This window comes from Hydra vulgaris, chromosome 10 (genome assembly GCF_038396675.1).
Source record: "Hydra vulgaris chromosome 10, alternate assembly HydraT2T_AEP".
Lineage (NCBI taxonomy): Eukaryota > Metazoa > Cnidaria > Hydrozoa > Anthoathecata > Hydridae > Hydra > Hydra vulgaris.
In genome coordinates, this window is record NC_088929.1 from 1,082,501 (window position 1) to 1,098,257 (window position 15,757).

The 15,757-nt window shown below is 25.4% G+C and overlaps 1 protein-coding gene across 4 annotated transcripts in view; it reads right to left on the minus strand.

Annotated features, from left to right (window-relative positions):
• The window catches only part of LOC136085711 (uncharacterized), a 123,538-nt gene that overhangs the window by 92,737 nt on the left and 15,044 nt on the right, over nucleotides 1-15,757 (minus strand). For all 4 annotated transcript variants that reach the window (XM_065807032.1, XM_065807031.1, XM_065807030.1 and 1 more), the window contains exons 2-5: nucleotides 15,390-15,460; nucleotides 5,022-5,234; nucleotides 4,681-4,869; nucleotides 183-404 (exon numbers count right to left, since the gene is read on the minus strand). In XM_065807032.1, the coding sequence (XP_065663104.1) occupies nucleotides 183-404; nucleotides 4,681-4,869; nucleotides 5,022-5,234; nucleotides 15,390-15,441 (676 nt within the window). In that variant the 5' untranslated portion in view covers nucleotides 15,442-15,460. The remainder of the gene's footprint in view (nucleotides 1-182; nucleotides 405-4,680; nucleotides 4,870-5,021; nucleotides 5,235-15,389; nucleotides 15,461-15,757) is intronic.

Below are 15,757 nucleotides of genomic sequence, written 5' to 3' on the forward strand. Positions count from 1 at the left end.
AAAGATATAAGTTTTTGCGTAGCGCAAAACTGCTGAACGCATAGGCAAATCGCCTTTTCGCAAGCAAAATGCTAGCTGCGTAGCGCTTTTTAACAAGGCCTGATATATATACATATATATATATATGTGTGTGTGTGTGTGTGTGTGTGTGAGTGTGTGTGTTTGTAAAACAGGAATCATACCAATCCAGAAATTCTGGTCTTTCATACTATTGCTCTCTAGAATACTTGTAACAAATGAATTTTCTTCTTGATCTTCTATACTAAGCAAATTTCCTCCTTTAGAGAGACAAAATAAATAAGAGTCAAACCAATCAATTCCAATAAAATTTTTATCTTTACTTTGAAACAAATAACAAAAATTTTTATAATTCATCCAACCAATGGCACAAGAATCATTGTTTTCTAAAATAAATACACAAAGTAGTTTTAAATAATAAACCAGATTTTACTTTTTATTGTTTCAAAATTTATTTAAAAGACATAAAATCATAAATGTTTTTAAATAAAAGAAATTTTTTTAGTTTAACTTCTTTTTAACAAAACTGCAAGCAACCACTATTTCATTTAGGAGTTGAGAGAAAGAAACAGAAAACAAAGAAAAAAGTTCAAGAGGTTGAAAAAAAACTTAACTATAATTCACGAGTCAGCAAAACATGAAGAAAAGATAGGATCAAAATCTGTATTAATTATGAGTGAAAAATTGTTTAAAACGCGAGATGAGATATTCGAGGATATTAAACTTTAAAATTCAAATAATTTGCTTGTAATATTAAAAAACTATTTAGGGTGATAAAAGACTTCTAACAATATAAAAACTAAAAGCAGAAGTAGTTTTCAATCAGGCAAGAAAGTTTTGACTAAGCACTTAAATAGTTAAGAAAGAATTAAGAGAATACCCATGTAGGACTGCGATGAAAATGTTGCTTTCACTAAAATTTGAAAAAGAATTCTGAGAAATAACATGAACAACAGAAACAGGAGTGATATGAATAAATTATTAGTAGAACTTATTTCCTTGATACAACATGAAAAATATATAATAAGTTTAAAAATTTTTTAAAAATATATAATAAGTTTAAAAATGAATAATAAGTTTAAAAATTTTTTTGCAACCTAAAAAATTTAACTATAATTCACGAGTCAGCAAAACATATATATGTATGTATATATATATATATATATATATATATATATATATATATAAATATATATATATATATATAAATATATATATATATATATATATATATATATTATATATATATATATATATATATATATATATATATATATATATATATATATATATAGATCTATAGTTTGTTGTCTTTGGGAAGAGAGAAAGGAAAAAAGCGATTCTTACCCCAACACATACGTCACTTTAAATTACTTTTGACTTTCGTCCAACATTTGCGTGTTGTCAGAAAGTAAAAACCATTAATTTAATTACAAATTAATCGTTTTTTTAAAAAAGCCGCAAAAACGCAAATTTAATTGACCAGAATGTTTTATTAAAACATTGAATGTTTTTAACAATATTAACAATGTAAATTTTGATTTTATTTTTTTTATCAAAATGTTTTATTTTTTGTTTTTTTAAATAAATTACTTTTGTTTTTTTTACTGTAAATCTTGAACGGAGTGCTGCTACATTGACTAACTTATAGCCTGACTCACTAGAGAGTGCTGCTACATCGACTGACAAATAGCCTGACTCGCAAGGGAGTGCTGCTATATTGACTGACAAATAGCCTGACTCGCAAAGGAGTGCTTCTACATCTACTATCTTTTAGCCTGACTCGCAAGGGAGTGCTGCTACATCGACTAAGGGTTTGGTTGGGGCAGGCAGTCTATAAACTAATAAAAAAAAAAAATCCGGTTATGCATTTGAACTTTTTCTTTTTTATATATATATATATATATGTATATATGTATATATATATATATATATATATATATATATATATATATATATATATATATATATATATATGATATATATATATATATATATATATATATATATATATATATATATATATATATATATATATATATATATATATATATATATATACATATATATATATATATATATCAACTTGTTTCTCCACGCAGCAGCCTTGTTCGTCAAGGTTAGTGTTTCGGAGTTATAGAGTTGAGAGAGGGTTATAACCACTATTAAGTAGCCTCCTCATCTGTAGTGGCTTTATCGGCCTTGACGAGGTGAATAACAAAAAAAAAAATATATATATATATATATATATATATACATATATGTATATATATATATATATATATATATATATATATATATATATATATATATATATATATGATATATATATATATATATATATATATATATATATATATATATATATATATATATATGTATATATATGTATATATATATAAATCTTTTTTGTTGTATGTTTATAAGTGATACACATTTCTTCACTTTTAGATTTCTGACTATGAATTTTACGCCTAACCCAAATAAGCCTGAGGTGGGTATACTAACGATCAAACAAGTATAATTATATAATAAAAAAAGTTATACATAAAAGTATACGCATGCATTACATAGACGTTTTTATATTGGAATAAAATATACTTGTTACATTAAAATTATGCAAATATATTTTACAAACAGAAAGCAATTTATTTCGTCTTTAAGTAAAAAACAAATAAAATATAGGAAAATCATTCTTTTTAATGTCGATCAAAGAGTGTTTTTTTATTTTTGCTCTACTTTTCAAATTTTGTTGCTTAAAAATAACAACCACTCTAAAGAAACAAAAATATAAGCAGTATACAAACTATTAATTTTATTTAAAATTTTTGTTATTTATTTAAATAGAATAAATATTATTTTAATCTCCCATTTTGTTACCTCTGCTTTGTTTTGTTTATAAAATTTGCAAACGGCCATGACGAAGTTGTGTAAAATAAAATGCCAATGCATGCAAGACAAAAAACTGCACATGTTACCTAGGAACGCTTGCAAAAACAAAAACTTGAAAATGTTAAAAAGTTTGAATGAAAACTATAAAATTTGCAATAAAGAAAAAGTCTTTTAAAAATCTTACAAATTGGTCCATATACATATTGTAAAATAACGTAAATATAAAAATAGCGTATTTTATAATGTATATAAAAAATTTTATAAATCGGTATATGTACCTATATACATTTAATATTTAAAAGATATGTAGAATGTAAAAAGATTCAAAACGTTTTTAAGATTTAGATTTGTTCTTTTTTATTTTTTATGCAAAATTAAAACAGACTAACAAAAACAACAATAGAGATATATCATAAAATAAAGTTATTAGTTTTTGAAAAAAATGAAATGTGTATGCATCGTTTAAATCTAGTTACTAACTTATATTTACATATTTACATATATTTATATTTATATATTTACAAGAACTAAAAAAAACACTAACTGTTAGAGTTTTTTTTAGTTCTTGTAAATATATCAGTAGATTTTATCTTTTACATATTTCTGCTAAGAACCGAGTTCCTCAAGCGAGGTCCCCGACATGTAATTATGAAGTCAAAATTTTTTAGTGATGTTGGTGAAATGTTGAAATTACTTAATGATTGTCTTATTGTAATATTGTCCAGGCAATATTATAATAGGAGAATTGAATATTGCAATATTGCTCATGCAATATTACAATATTGTTAATTGTTAGTTCTGGTAGTTTATATGTAAAGTTTTCAGATTTAGATGGCTTAGCAAATAAAATATATTTGTTTTATTAGTATTTAAGGAAAGTTTATTCGCTATATACCACTTATTAAAATTCATGTTAAATTATATCGTACTCCTTGTTTATGATTTTGTAACATTTATTTATATATGTATACATATTTATATATATATATATATATATATATATATATATATATATATATATATATATATATATATATATATATATATATATATATATATATATATATATATTGCTAAAAAGATAGGTTGCTATGTCACATTATAACTGCCCAGCAAACATTGTTTTTGTAGATTTGCAGTGGACCTATAAAGGTATTTTTGAGCAGCTATTACGAGTTTTGCCAATAAAATTCTGCTATAGAATGATTTCTAGGTGTAAAATTGTTGTTATGTAGTAGCTAGCGACAATATTTAGCTAATTATATATCGTAACCATATTGCTAGCTAAAATACTACAATATCTAGCTTTTAACTAGCTTTAGATTTAGGTTACAGCAATTTAAGTTGAATTGCTATTAATTTAGCTATTCCTTAGCTAGGTGCTCACTCACTTTCAACTGGCTAAATGCTAAGGTATGCCGAAAAAGAATTATACAAACATATAAACATATTAAGGTATATATCAGTTTTCTTTTTCATTATTTTATTTACTGCCATTTTATCATATAGTTAACTATTTAATACTTTTAAATGCACAAATTTATAATGAATTCTTGGAAAAAAAATATTTAATATATTTTTGTTTATAAATCTTAAAAGTTTAATTTATCAACAGAAAAAAAAAATTAATAATGACTCTTGTAAAAATATTTTGATGAAAAGAGTAAGAAATAAACTCTGAAATAAGTTTAAATGTAGCTATAAAATCAGATACTAAAAGTTTGTTACATTAAAACTATACTTATTTATTAAAACATAACTAAGTCCTACCTTTTACGAACTTACAAATAAATCCATTATAATTAGTGCAGTCATTATCATTCCAACCAATCCTATTTGTTTCAACACAGTTTTCTCCATTTACAAGATTGTTAGGTTTTTTTGGCAACCAATTAGAGAATTTTAAATTTTTGCTATCTGACCACTTAAACTCTCTGTTGTTGCAATCATCATTGAGTCCTTTCACAAAAACATTTTAAAATATAATGTAATATCTTTACATAATGTAAATTATAAACTTGTTTTGTTTTTCATTATATAAGTAAATTCATAAAAGAACAAATAACAGTTAAAATTAAAAACATAAAACATAAAAACAAAAATTTTCTTACCAATCCAATAATTATCTTTTTTTAGGCTGTCATCATTAAGAATGTTTTTAATAAAAGAATTTTCAGCTTCATCCTCAATACTTAACAAATGTCCACCCATAAATTGACATGATAACGATGCATCACTCCAATTTTTTCCTTTCAATGTTTTATTTTGGAAAAAATAGCAATACTTTCCATACTCAAACCAACCATTTTCACAACCATTGCTAACTATCAAAATATATGAATAAAATTCTATTGAATTTGTTGCACAAAAACAAAAAAATTGTTTTTTTAATCTTTTTAAATAACTTTTTAATCTTTTTAATTTCTAAAATATTTTAACACAAATTTATGTTACACTTAAATTTCAGAGTAAATGTCAAAGGATTTTTAACAATATAATTTTTTCAAGGACTTTTACAAAATTTATATCTGACTATACACCGAATGGCATAATCATAACATTATCATACTGGTGTTTATGATATCGATAAAAAAAATAATAATATAATAAGTATAAATAATAAAACAGTATTACTAATAGTAATAATAACAATAATAATAATAATAATAATAATAATAATAATAATAATAATAATAATAATAATAATAATAGTAATAAAAATCGTAATGGCAATAAAAATAATAATAATAGTAATAACAATAAAAAAGCAAAAAGAATTAATCTTTTGAGAAAAAAAGATTCTTTTTTTCTCAAAAAAATATTTTTCTTTTTTTCAAAAATTTTTGTGGTTAAAATCTCTATTTAGAAAATTTTTGTGGTTCTCTATTTAGAAATAAGAATAAAAATCTTACATGGAAATAAGTAGCTTAACTAAAATTAAAGAAACTAATTACCAAGATCAAGTTACCCATAAATAAATATTTAAGTAAATAATTTGCAAGATACGAATTTTAAAAAACTTTGCAATAAGAAAATAGAGAAGTTTAGATTGTTTTTATGATGTTAAGTCAGAAAAGATTTAAATCTTTAATTAACTTTAAAAAATAAAATTTTTTATCATGCACAACTCAATGGGAAAAACTCAATTTTACTAAAACAAAAATGAAAAAAGATTTGCAAAAGCTGCTAAAGATCTTCAAGTATTTTTAAACACTTTTATCTCTCAAAGTAGATATCTTTATTGAACTGTATTTATTGTTTAGTAAACTAAGGCACAGACACACAGAAGTACTGTGGTTGGAAACTGATATAATTATTCAGGGTTTAATTTACTCTGAGAGACAAAATCAGTCCTTTATTTAAATGAATTATATGTTATTATATCGCAATTTAACAAAAACCATAAAAAGTATTTATACTCCTGTATAATGTATTATACAAATAGGTTTTGCTAAAAGTTAAGTTATAATGCTTTTCCAAAAAAATGGCAACTTTTTATCCATTTGATTAAATTTTCTTGACTCAATATCATTAAATTACTATTTTGCAACTGAAAATTATTTTTGATCTTGTATCTTCTAAATTATTTACTAAATTAGTTATTTATTTATGGTTAATTTTATTTATGGTTAATTTCATTTTGATCATTTTTTTTTTTGCAATATTATTTAGGCTACATATTTTCATGCCTACAAATAGATTTTAATTTTAATTTTTAAATAAATTTTTCAACCAAAATCGTAACTATTTTATATTTTCTTAATCAATTTAATTAAACATGTGAAATCTTTAAATAGAAATCTCACTAGAAAGTAAATGTTATGGTGTTATATCCGACAATCTGCTTTACAATAAAAAAGCATTCTAAAGTAATTTTTTAAAATCATCCTTATTCTTTAAGAAGAAAATCTAAGTTCAAAAGATTTCACTGACGGACCAGGTAGCTAATATAAAAATTGGAAGGTTAATTTTTTTAACAACCAACAATTTGACAATTTAGGTGGTTTTTTAAAAAAATTATTCGTAATTTATCTAAAAAGTTATATTGGAAATCAAACTTGACTCAAAAGACATATTTTTGATCGTTTAAATAATTTTAAAAAAATCAGGAGACAGTAGTTAATCGCCAGGAGTCTTGTTACGTACAGATTAATCATAACGGACTCTTTTTTACAAGTAACGATACGGGCTCATATTATAATATTTAAAAAATCTCAATAAATAATATTTTACGTCGAGGTAATAACTTTTAAAAGAAAATTTATTATTTATATTTTATTTTTATAAATAACTTATTATTAGAAAACAATTCATTAAAACAGGTTATTAAACCGCGTGTCCAGGGTGTGAGTTATGGTAGAAAAATCATAACTCCATTATATGCTTATGAAACGTAGAAAAAATTTGATTGATATACATTTTTGACCTAAGAATCTCATTGCAAGGTTAGGTTTCATGTTTATGCAAAATTCGCCTCAACGGAGTGGTAGCAAGGGTCTTGTTCTTTACCCCGTACTTTTCTGAATTTTGATTGTAAAAATTAAATAAACTTTTAGTAATCAAACTTTAAAATATATAGAAAAAAAAAGAATAAATACAGAACAAAATATTTAGGCCCATTTTTATTTTCATCTTTCTAGTTTAAAACCAGCTACGGGATCTCAGTGTCCATCATACTAGTACCTGGCTTAATTATAGGATCAACGTGCATGGTTTTTGCGTGTGATATATGACCAATATAGGGTTTTTTGAGGTTAGGGGGTCAATCAAAAAACTAAAAATACGTTCTCTTAACTCCATATTAAAAACAAGCATAAAAATAAACCTATTTGTTATCTATGATCACTGAAAAAATTCTTAAATTAGTAATTTTAATCTCAAGGAGTATGCTTATATCTAATTTAGGCAGGCGTGAATTTTAGGCAATCTTCAACCTTCAATAAGTCTGTTAACAAGTCTAACCTACTTACGCAAAATCTGATTCTAAGGGTGAGGAGGTAGTATGGTTTTATAAAATACACTTTAGAATTTAGTATTTTTCAGTAATTTGCATGCCAAAAACCAAGTGTGGCTTGATGGCGTCAATTTTTACACAGCTGTGACCATATTTAAAAAAAAGTTTTTTCCACTACATCATAAATCAGGGCCGTCCACTTCATTAATCAGGGCCGTCCACTTCATTAATCAGAGCCGTCCCGAGGGATGAGAGGGCTCAGTGAGGAAAAATGTACAGCTTGGTTTGCACAATTCTATAAATAAATCCTAGATCACTGTTGAGAAGATCTTTCTCACACCACTTTACATTAAACAACAGTTGCGCCAGAACGTTTACCGACAGGTTGAAAAAAAATTAATTTTTCTGATATTTTAATATTCAACACATAGGTCACTAAAGCTAACACATTATTTACCAATAATTAACAATCATATATTGATTATTAAATGTTAAACATAATTATTAAACGTTCTGGTTGTTTGTCTTTTGTAAACATATCTTAAATATTTGAAAAAAAAGTTAACATTTAAGATATGTTAACTTTTTTTTCAAATATTTAAGATATGTTTACAAAAAATTAAAATGTTAAAGGTTAGTTGTAATTTAATTATGGAAAAGCTGAAAATATTTAATTTAAAGTGTGTTCTATTCTATATGTCTAGATCAAAGATTTATTGCCTGATAAACTAAAACAAACATAGCTCTGTTGTGTTATTTGTTAATAATTCAAAGACTTATTGAAGCTAAATATATTCTAAAAGTACAAAAAAAGACAATAAAAAGATGATAACAATTTTGAAAACTATCAATCGTTAATATTTTAAATAAATACATACGTAAGCTTTTCTTAGGACGTAAGATAAGGAGTCTTGCATGAAAAAAAAATTTTTTATTAGATTTTATTCTGTGTACATAACAAAAATCTTTTTTTTATTATATTTATATAAGTTTTTATAAAAGTTTGAAATTTTATGGTTCAGGTGCTATATACCAAAAAACCAATTTCAAAACTTTTTGTTGTTCAAGATTCCTCCAGATATGTATGTTCATATTTGTGCAACAAAAAAAAATCACGGTGACGAATATTTTAGAACAATAATACTTTGAAATTAGGGCACCAAAGTCCAGATGTATTTATTGGGAAGGAAAAAGTACATTGAAATAAGCGTATTAAAAATTTTTGACAACCAAACAGCGCTGCAAAAACTCATTTGTCAGTTTTTTATTTATTGAAAAATATTTCTACCTTTTAAAAGCTATGACTTTGTAAAATTGACTACCACCTTATATATAGGAGGTTTTAAACTTTTCAGAGTGTTTTGATCAAGTTTAAGATGGTAGAACCTCTTTTTTTTTTTATGTTCAACCATTTTTTTTCAACTTTTAATCTTAACAATTTTTTACTTATTAATTGTGTCTACTTTTAATAATCGAATAGCCAAAGTTATCCTTTATAGATGTGGTACTGAAAATTTTTACGCCTTGTCAACAGCATTTGAAGATATATTTCTCTCGATATCTTGAAAAATACAATAAAATCTACAAACTATTCTTGTGTGCTTAAGACTATACTTTTTTCTCAAAAACTCTTGTTAGTTTCTGATCTAATATCATTAAACTTCATATTTGGTGCTTCTCACTAGGTTTGGTTTTTTAAAAAACCTAGTATGCTTTGTAATACTTTTTTATATCGCGTTTTTCTTGCATATAACTTTGCTTCGTTTTATTGATATAAAATAATGATTTTGAAGGTAATAAAATTCTGTTTAATATATATTTTTTAATTCAGCACACTTTTTGAACCTATAAAAAACTACTTGTAAAATTCGGTTTGTAAAATTTGGTTTGTAAAACATGTGTGGTTCTCAAAATATTCTTGCTACGTAAAGATTTATTATTTCCCCAAAATTTTGCTAATTTAGGCGTATAAATATTAGGCAAGGAGGTAAGAAATACAATTTTTTTTATTTTTCCAAAAAATTTATTCTAACAATTCAAGAAAATTCTATATGATATCAAGATTTAAATTTTTTTTCTTCTTAAGGGTACTACCACATTAAATTGTATACAAAATAACTGGTTTTTTTTCCATATATTATACATTAGAACCAAATTTTTCATAGTTTTATTGTTTCTAGGCTACAATTGCCATATTTTTTTTATAAAACATTTTTGTTTGACACCAGAATCAATTTTTAAAAATTTAAGTTTATGTTTGTTAGTTACCTGTCTTGAACAACATGTTTCCATGACCTGCCCGTTTAATCCTTTTTTTCATAAAAGACGTTGACAGAGTACTTTTAAAATTAGATTATTATTGTGCCAGGCATCGTACAATAATAATCTAATTTCTTTTGATAATGTAAATATTTTTTTTCAAATAAATTTTTTTTTGTTACGTTGTGTACGTCAAAACGTAATTTTTGTAATCAAAGACAAAAAATAGATAAACGTACATTAAAAAATCTAAACCAGCAAAACAATTTTTATATTTTGAAATCATTAAAAGAGCTTCAAATATCGATTGATTTGCAAATGTACTTTAAATCACTTTCACAAAGTCACCCAAATGTCGTTTCCGTTAGATTTTTGTTATATTATCCTTAATAACGACGTTCAATATATTTCGATAAAGCGCCATCCTAGCTATAAGTTTTAGTTAAGCTACCATATTTTCTTTTGAGATTAGGTCCTCAAATAAAGACTTAGAGTAAAATTTAGCATTATGATTCTGGCGTAATTTTATATAAAATTGGAATAACTACAAATAGCTTTTCTCCTTGAAATTACTTAGGATGCCCTTAACAATTTCAGCTAAACTGTTATAAACTGCTCTCTTTTTTTTGATCCAAGTTAGACAACTTATAACATGCTATACATTTTTGCTTTGCATTTAAACAAAAATATCACTAATAATCTCCTAGAGTTTCAAAAAAGATCGTGTAAGTACATAAAAGTTTTTTACTCCTTCCAGAAAGAAAAATCATACCTTTTTGATAGACTCTTTACACTTAGTTTTTTTATGATACCAATAGAATTAAAAGAACAGGCCACATCATTGCCAGAGGAAAGTCTTTTTTTTTATCTGTGACTTATACGTCACTTTATCTAATTATTTTTACTCTTTGAGCCTGGAGATCAAAAGCTCATATTCAAATTTACAATATCAAGTATCTTATTTAAATTGGCAACATCATCCCAAATTGGCAATATCTACGCCTTTATGGTTGCAGATTAAAACAGTTCGATCGATAAATATTTTACAAACCTTAATCCAAAAAATAATTTAGGAACTAATAGCGAATTTTTTTATTCAGATTCTCTTTGTTGTTCGGATTAATAATCCGAAACCTTTTTACGAACTGCTAGCGGATTTTTATTTGCGGATTTTTTTTGATGTTCGGATTATTAATCCGAAAATCTTTCACGAATTAATTTAACTTTATTATAGGAATCGCGTTCTTTTTGCGTCACCTTTAAATGGTGTGGTCCAAATAAATTACATTTTTATTGTGCGTGTCCTATAAATAGTGGATTTCTTTTTTACTTTCAATTATTCCTATCTGAAAATCTTAACCTACAACAATTCGTTCAACAGATCAACAAATCTACTTCACTTACATTTATTACGGTAAGCCATTATTATATTATTTTGATTTAAAAGTTAAGAATTTTTCAAACTCATTTTTTGCGGGTTTTTTTTTTTTTGTGGATCAAGTTCTTTGGTGAAATAATTCGCTTTGCGGATTGCTTCAATTAGTGGATTGATCCGATAAAATTTATATTGTTATATTTCTTCTACTTAAATAGAAATAGAAATAAAGTTAGAGATAAAAACTAGTTTGAAAAATTATTACGTTCGTTTCAACGATTAAGGCAAATAATTAGTTCTTTTGTTGAAAACATTATACATGCCTCTAAAATATCATTTATTGTTTAGACAAATATTAAGGAAAATTTTCAAATAACTTTTAAATAATTAGTTCTTTTTCGGAAACTGTTTGCATGCATCACGTTTTATTAAGGCAAATATTAAGGAAATAATATTTGCCTAATATTTTTAATAATACTCCCTAAATACTTCCGAAATATTGAGGCAGATATTTCAATAAAAAGTCCGTAAACCGAAAAAGTAATTTGATCCGTGTTTTCGAAGATTAGAAAGGAGATGATCAAGCCAAAAATCGAAGTTTCATCAGAGCTTGCTCACTACTTCAATGAATATCTAAACAAAAGATTCGAAGGTGAGCTGATGAATATTAAATTCTCTATTGCATATTTTTTAGATCCTAACAGCAAGGGCATGTGCATTGTGGATGAGGGGGAAAAATTGAAGTAGTAAAACTGCAGTTAAGAAAACTATGGAAGAACTGTCAAACAAAGAAATTTTGGCCAGCCAAAACACTCCTTCCCCTTTAATGTTAGATGATGAAGATGATGACAGCTTTGATTTCACTGAGCAACTGAGGAAGAAAGTGTTTGGTGCAGGTTACATTAATCCTGGAGGTGAAACAAGCACCAAGAAAGCCATTTCTGCTGAAATTGAAGGGTATTTGAATTCAAAACCAGTTCTAGCATGTACAAATGTACGGAAATTCTGCAAACAAAGCCAGTATATTTACCCAATAATGTCAAAGCTTGTCAGAAAAAACCTCTGTATACTAGCTGCATCATCAACATCTGAAAGAGTTTTTTAATAGCAGGGAATATATACGGCTTGAGAAGAACCAATCTTTTAATCTCAAACGTTAAGATTTTGGTATATATGAAACAAAACACTAAGCAACTAAGCAAAATTCAAGACATTGAGTGGTCAGGTAATGAATTTGGAAAATGATTCATTTTCAGTGTGATTTTGACTTTTTTTTGATTTCTTAACATGAAAACCATTTCGCTTCATTGTATATTTTAATATTGTAAATAAATAAAAATGAATCTTATTTCAAAAGCATTCTTTATTCAGAATTCGTATAAATCCGTAAAAATAATATCGGTTCGGATTCCGATTCGAAAAAAAATTTTCGAATTGCAGTCCGATCCGAAAGCATTAAATCGGATTGCAGTCCAAAAAATAATCCGAAATAGTTTTAACGAATTTTTTTCCAATACATTACTTTCGGATCAAATCAATAAGTAATTGGAACCGTTCAGCATAGATAGTTCGGTGCACAATTCGACAATCCAATAAACAGGAGCGGATCGGCGGTCTCTACTGTTTTTCATCTGTATTGATAGTGATGATAGCTTAGAGTTTTTTTGGTTGTGAGACGGTTATGCCTTTAATAATAAAGTTTATAAAATATTTTCGTTGAACTAGTATGGTACCAGCAGACTTTACTAAAACTATCCATAGACTCACAAAGGTTTATTGGTGCTAATGCTTATGGTCATTTTTCATGTTTTAATTTTTTAAAAACAATTTTTTAAACAAAATGATTTTTAGAAGAAAGGCTCTCAAGTTAGGGTTAAATAAACTACAGAATAGACTAGAATTAACAGATTATTTAAAAAATGCATAGCGTGCATATAAATAATATTATTAAAATGTATTTTATTATTACGTATTTTGAAATAGTAGAAATCATATCTTTGTAACATAAAATTAAAACATTTCATATGAATGTCTTTAATTATATATTTTACATTAATAATCCTAAACGTTTTCAAAGGAAATACATCATTTAAAAAAAAAACAATTTTAAGTTTTAAAAAACTTTTGTAGACAGTTTTATAACTAGCCATTTGGCAAAAATTCTTAATTTTTTTAATATAGAAAAAAGGTGGACAGATTTCCCATTATGGCATTGTAATTTTTAATTTAGGAACAATCTTATTGGTTTGTAATTGTTTGATGTACAGACATAAAAAAGATGTTAAAGACTGCGTTCTTTCATTTTACAAACATTGAAAACGAACAAACTTTTTGAACTTAATTATACATTTCCATTATATCATGTTTTGAAAATGTCTCGAAACATCTTCTAAGTCTGCAATGTCCTCATTGCAGACTTAGAAGATGTTTCTAGACATATCTATAGGACGCCTCAAAATTTTTCATGGAAATACAAAATCCTGAACCATTTTGCTATAGATTAAAATTTCTGAAAAAAACAAAACTATAATTGTTTTTTTTTGTAGATTTTAAACTTTAAAAATTGTAAAAACTTTTAAACATTACTTTTCTAGTTGAATGATTTAAAAAAGCAGATTAGATTTATTTTATTTTAGTAAATAGTGTGCAATTATTTCTTTATTAATTAATAAATTTTTAAATTTTATTTGTGAAATGTGTTCTTCCGATACTATAGTATCTATCTTGTTCTAGACTCTAGTCTAAAGAATAATTCAAGAACAAGTTTTTTCAACAAGACATTTTGGTGTAAATAAATATTTGTCGAAAAGAGGCACCTTTAAAAAAAAATTTTATATTATTTAAAATGTCACCTTGTTGTTTAAAAGAGACGTCTTTAGAATAAGGCGTTTTTAAACAACTATTAATTTACAACAAGAAGCAATATTGTTAGCTATACACTGGTATAGCTTAATGCTTGAAATATTCATTAAACAGTATAAACCTGAAAATATAAATTAGATATATATATTGCTTATAAATTGTTTGTTAAAATTTATATTAACAATGACAGATATCATTAACGGATCGTTATAAATTGTTTCGACAAAAAAAAAAAAAAAAAGCTAAATACAAATAAAGTATATAAAGAGCCAAAAAAATTATAAGTTTATTTATAAAATAAGTTTCAAGTGAAAATAATTAAAAATGTTTATCCTAAATTTTTCATAAAATTAATGTGTTGCTAGAGTAAAGAGAAAGAATTGATGATGGTCTTATGATATCTTGAGGCGATTTTACGAGTGGAATGGTGTGTGGGGATGTGACACCTATCAAAAAAAGGTTAATTCAAGTGTTGTTTTCTTGTTTGAATTTTAATTTACCTCTCCAAGGCCACGAAGATCATTTCAGTTTAAAAGGCTACTTTAGCGATGGTTACAATTTTCTCTCAATTCTTTAAATCCAAAACACGAACCTTAACGAACAAGGTCGCTGCTTGGAGATTTGGGCGCAGTAATACCAGGAATGTGTTGGGGATCAAACTCGGAGGCGAGCGCTTCACGACTATATCACTACCGCATAAGTTATAGTCTGTTTTTTGAATATTTTAGTCGGGTGTTTGACATATTTTAGTCGGGTTAATTTTAGTTTAGAGGATCTTTTCTTTGTTTTCATATTTAGGATGCAGTCGGTCTATTTTATGGATTCACCCCACCCCTCCTTTTATTTATAGAACTGCGTCTGATAATACCAAAGAGAAAGATAGTACTAAAAATTATTTCCCTAAAAAAACTGATCATTTCTACATACTCAGAAATTTGGTTTCCAAAATTAATATAAGAAAAAATGAAATTTCGAAAAGACTCTTAGTAAAAAACTAAGATGTTACAGTCGCAAAAAAAACAAACATACCTTTTAACAATGATACCATAGAAACCAGGTATATTTGAAAATATTTCTCCATTCAGCATTTATACTTCCAACTAATAAAAAACAATTTATTACATTCATTAGATTTTTAAAAGAAACATTGAAACACTTTAAACTCTAAAGATTTAACAGTTAAAAGCAATTTTAAAAACGAAAGAAAACATTATTTAAATTTTATATTTAAACACTTGCGTAACACAAAAATAGTCTATTTCTAAAACAATAAAGATTGCTGGCTCAGCATCTTTTAAAATAATGAAGTCATCTTTTTTTTGTATTAAATAAAATTTTCATTTAACCTTAAAACCAATACTTTAATTATTTTTTTGCAGCGCCCTAAATATGGCCGA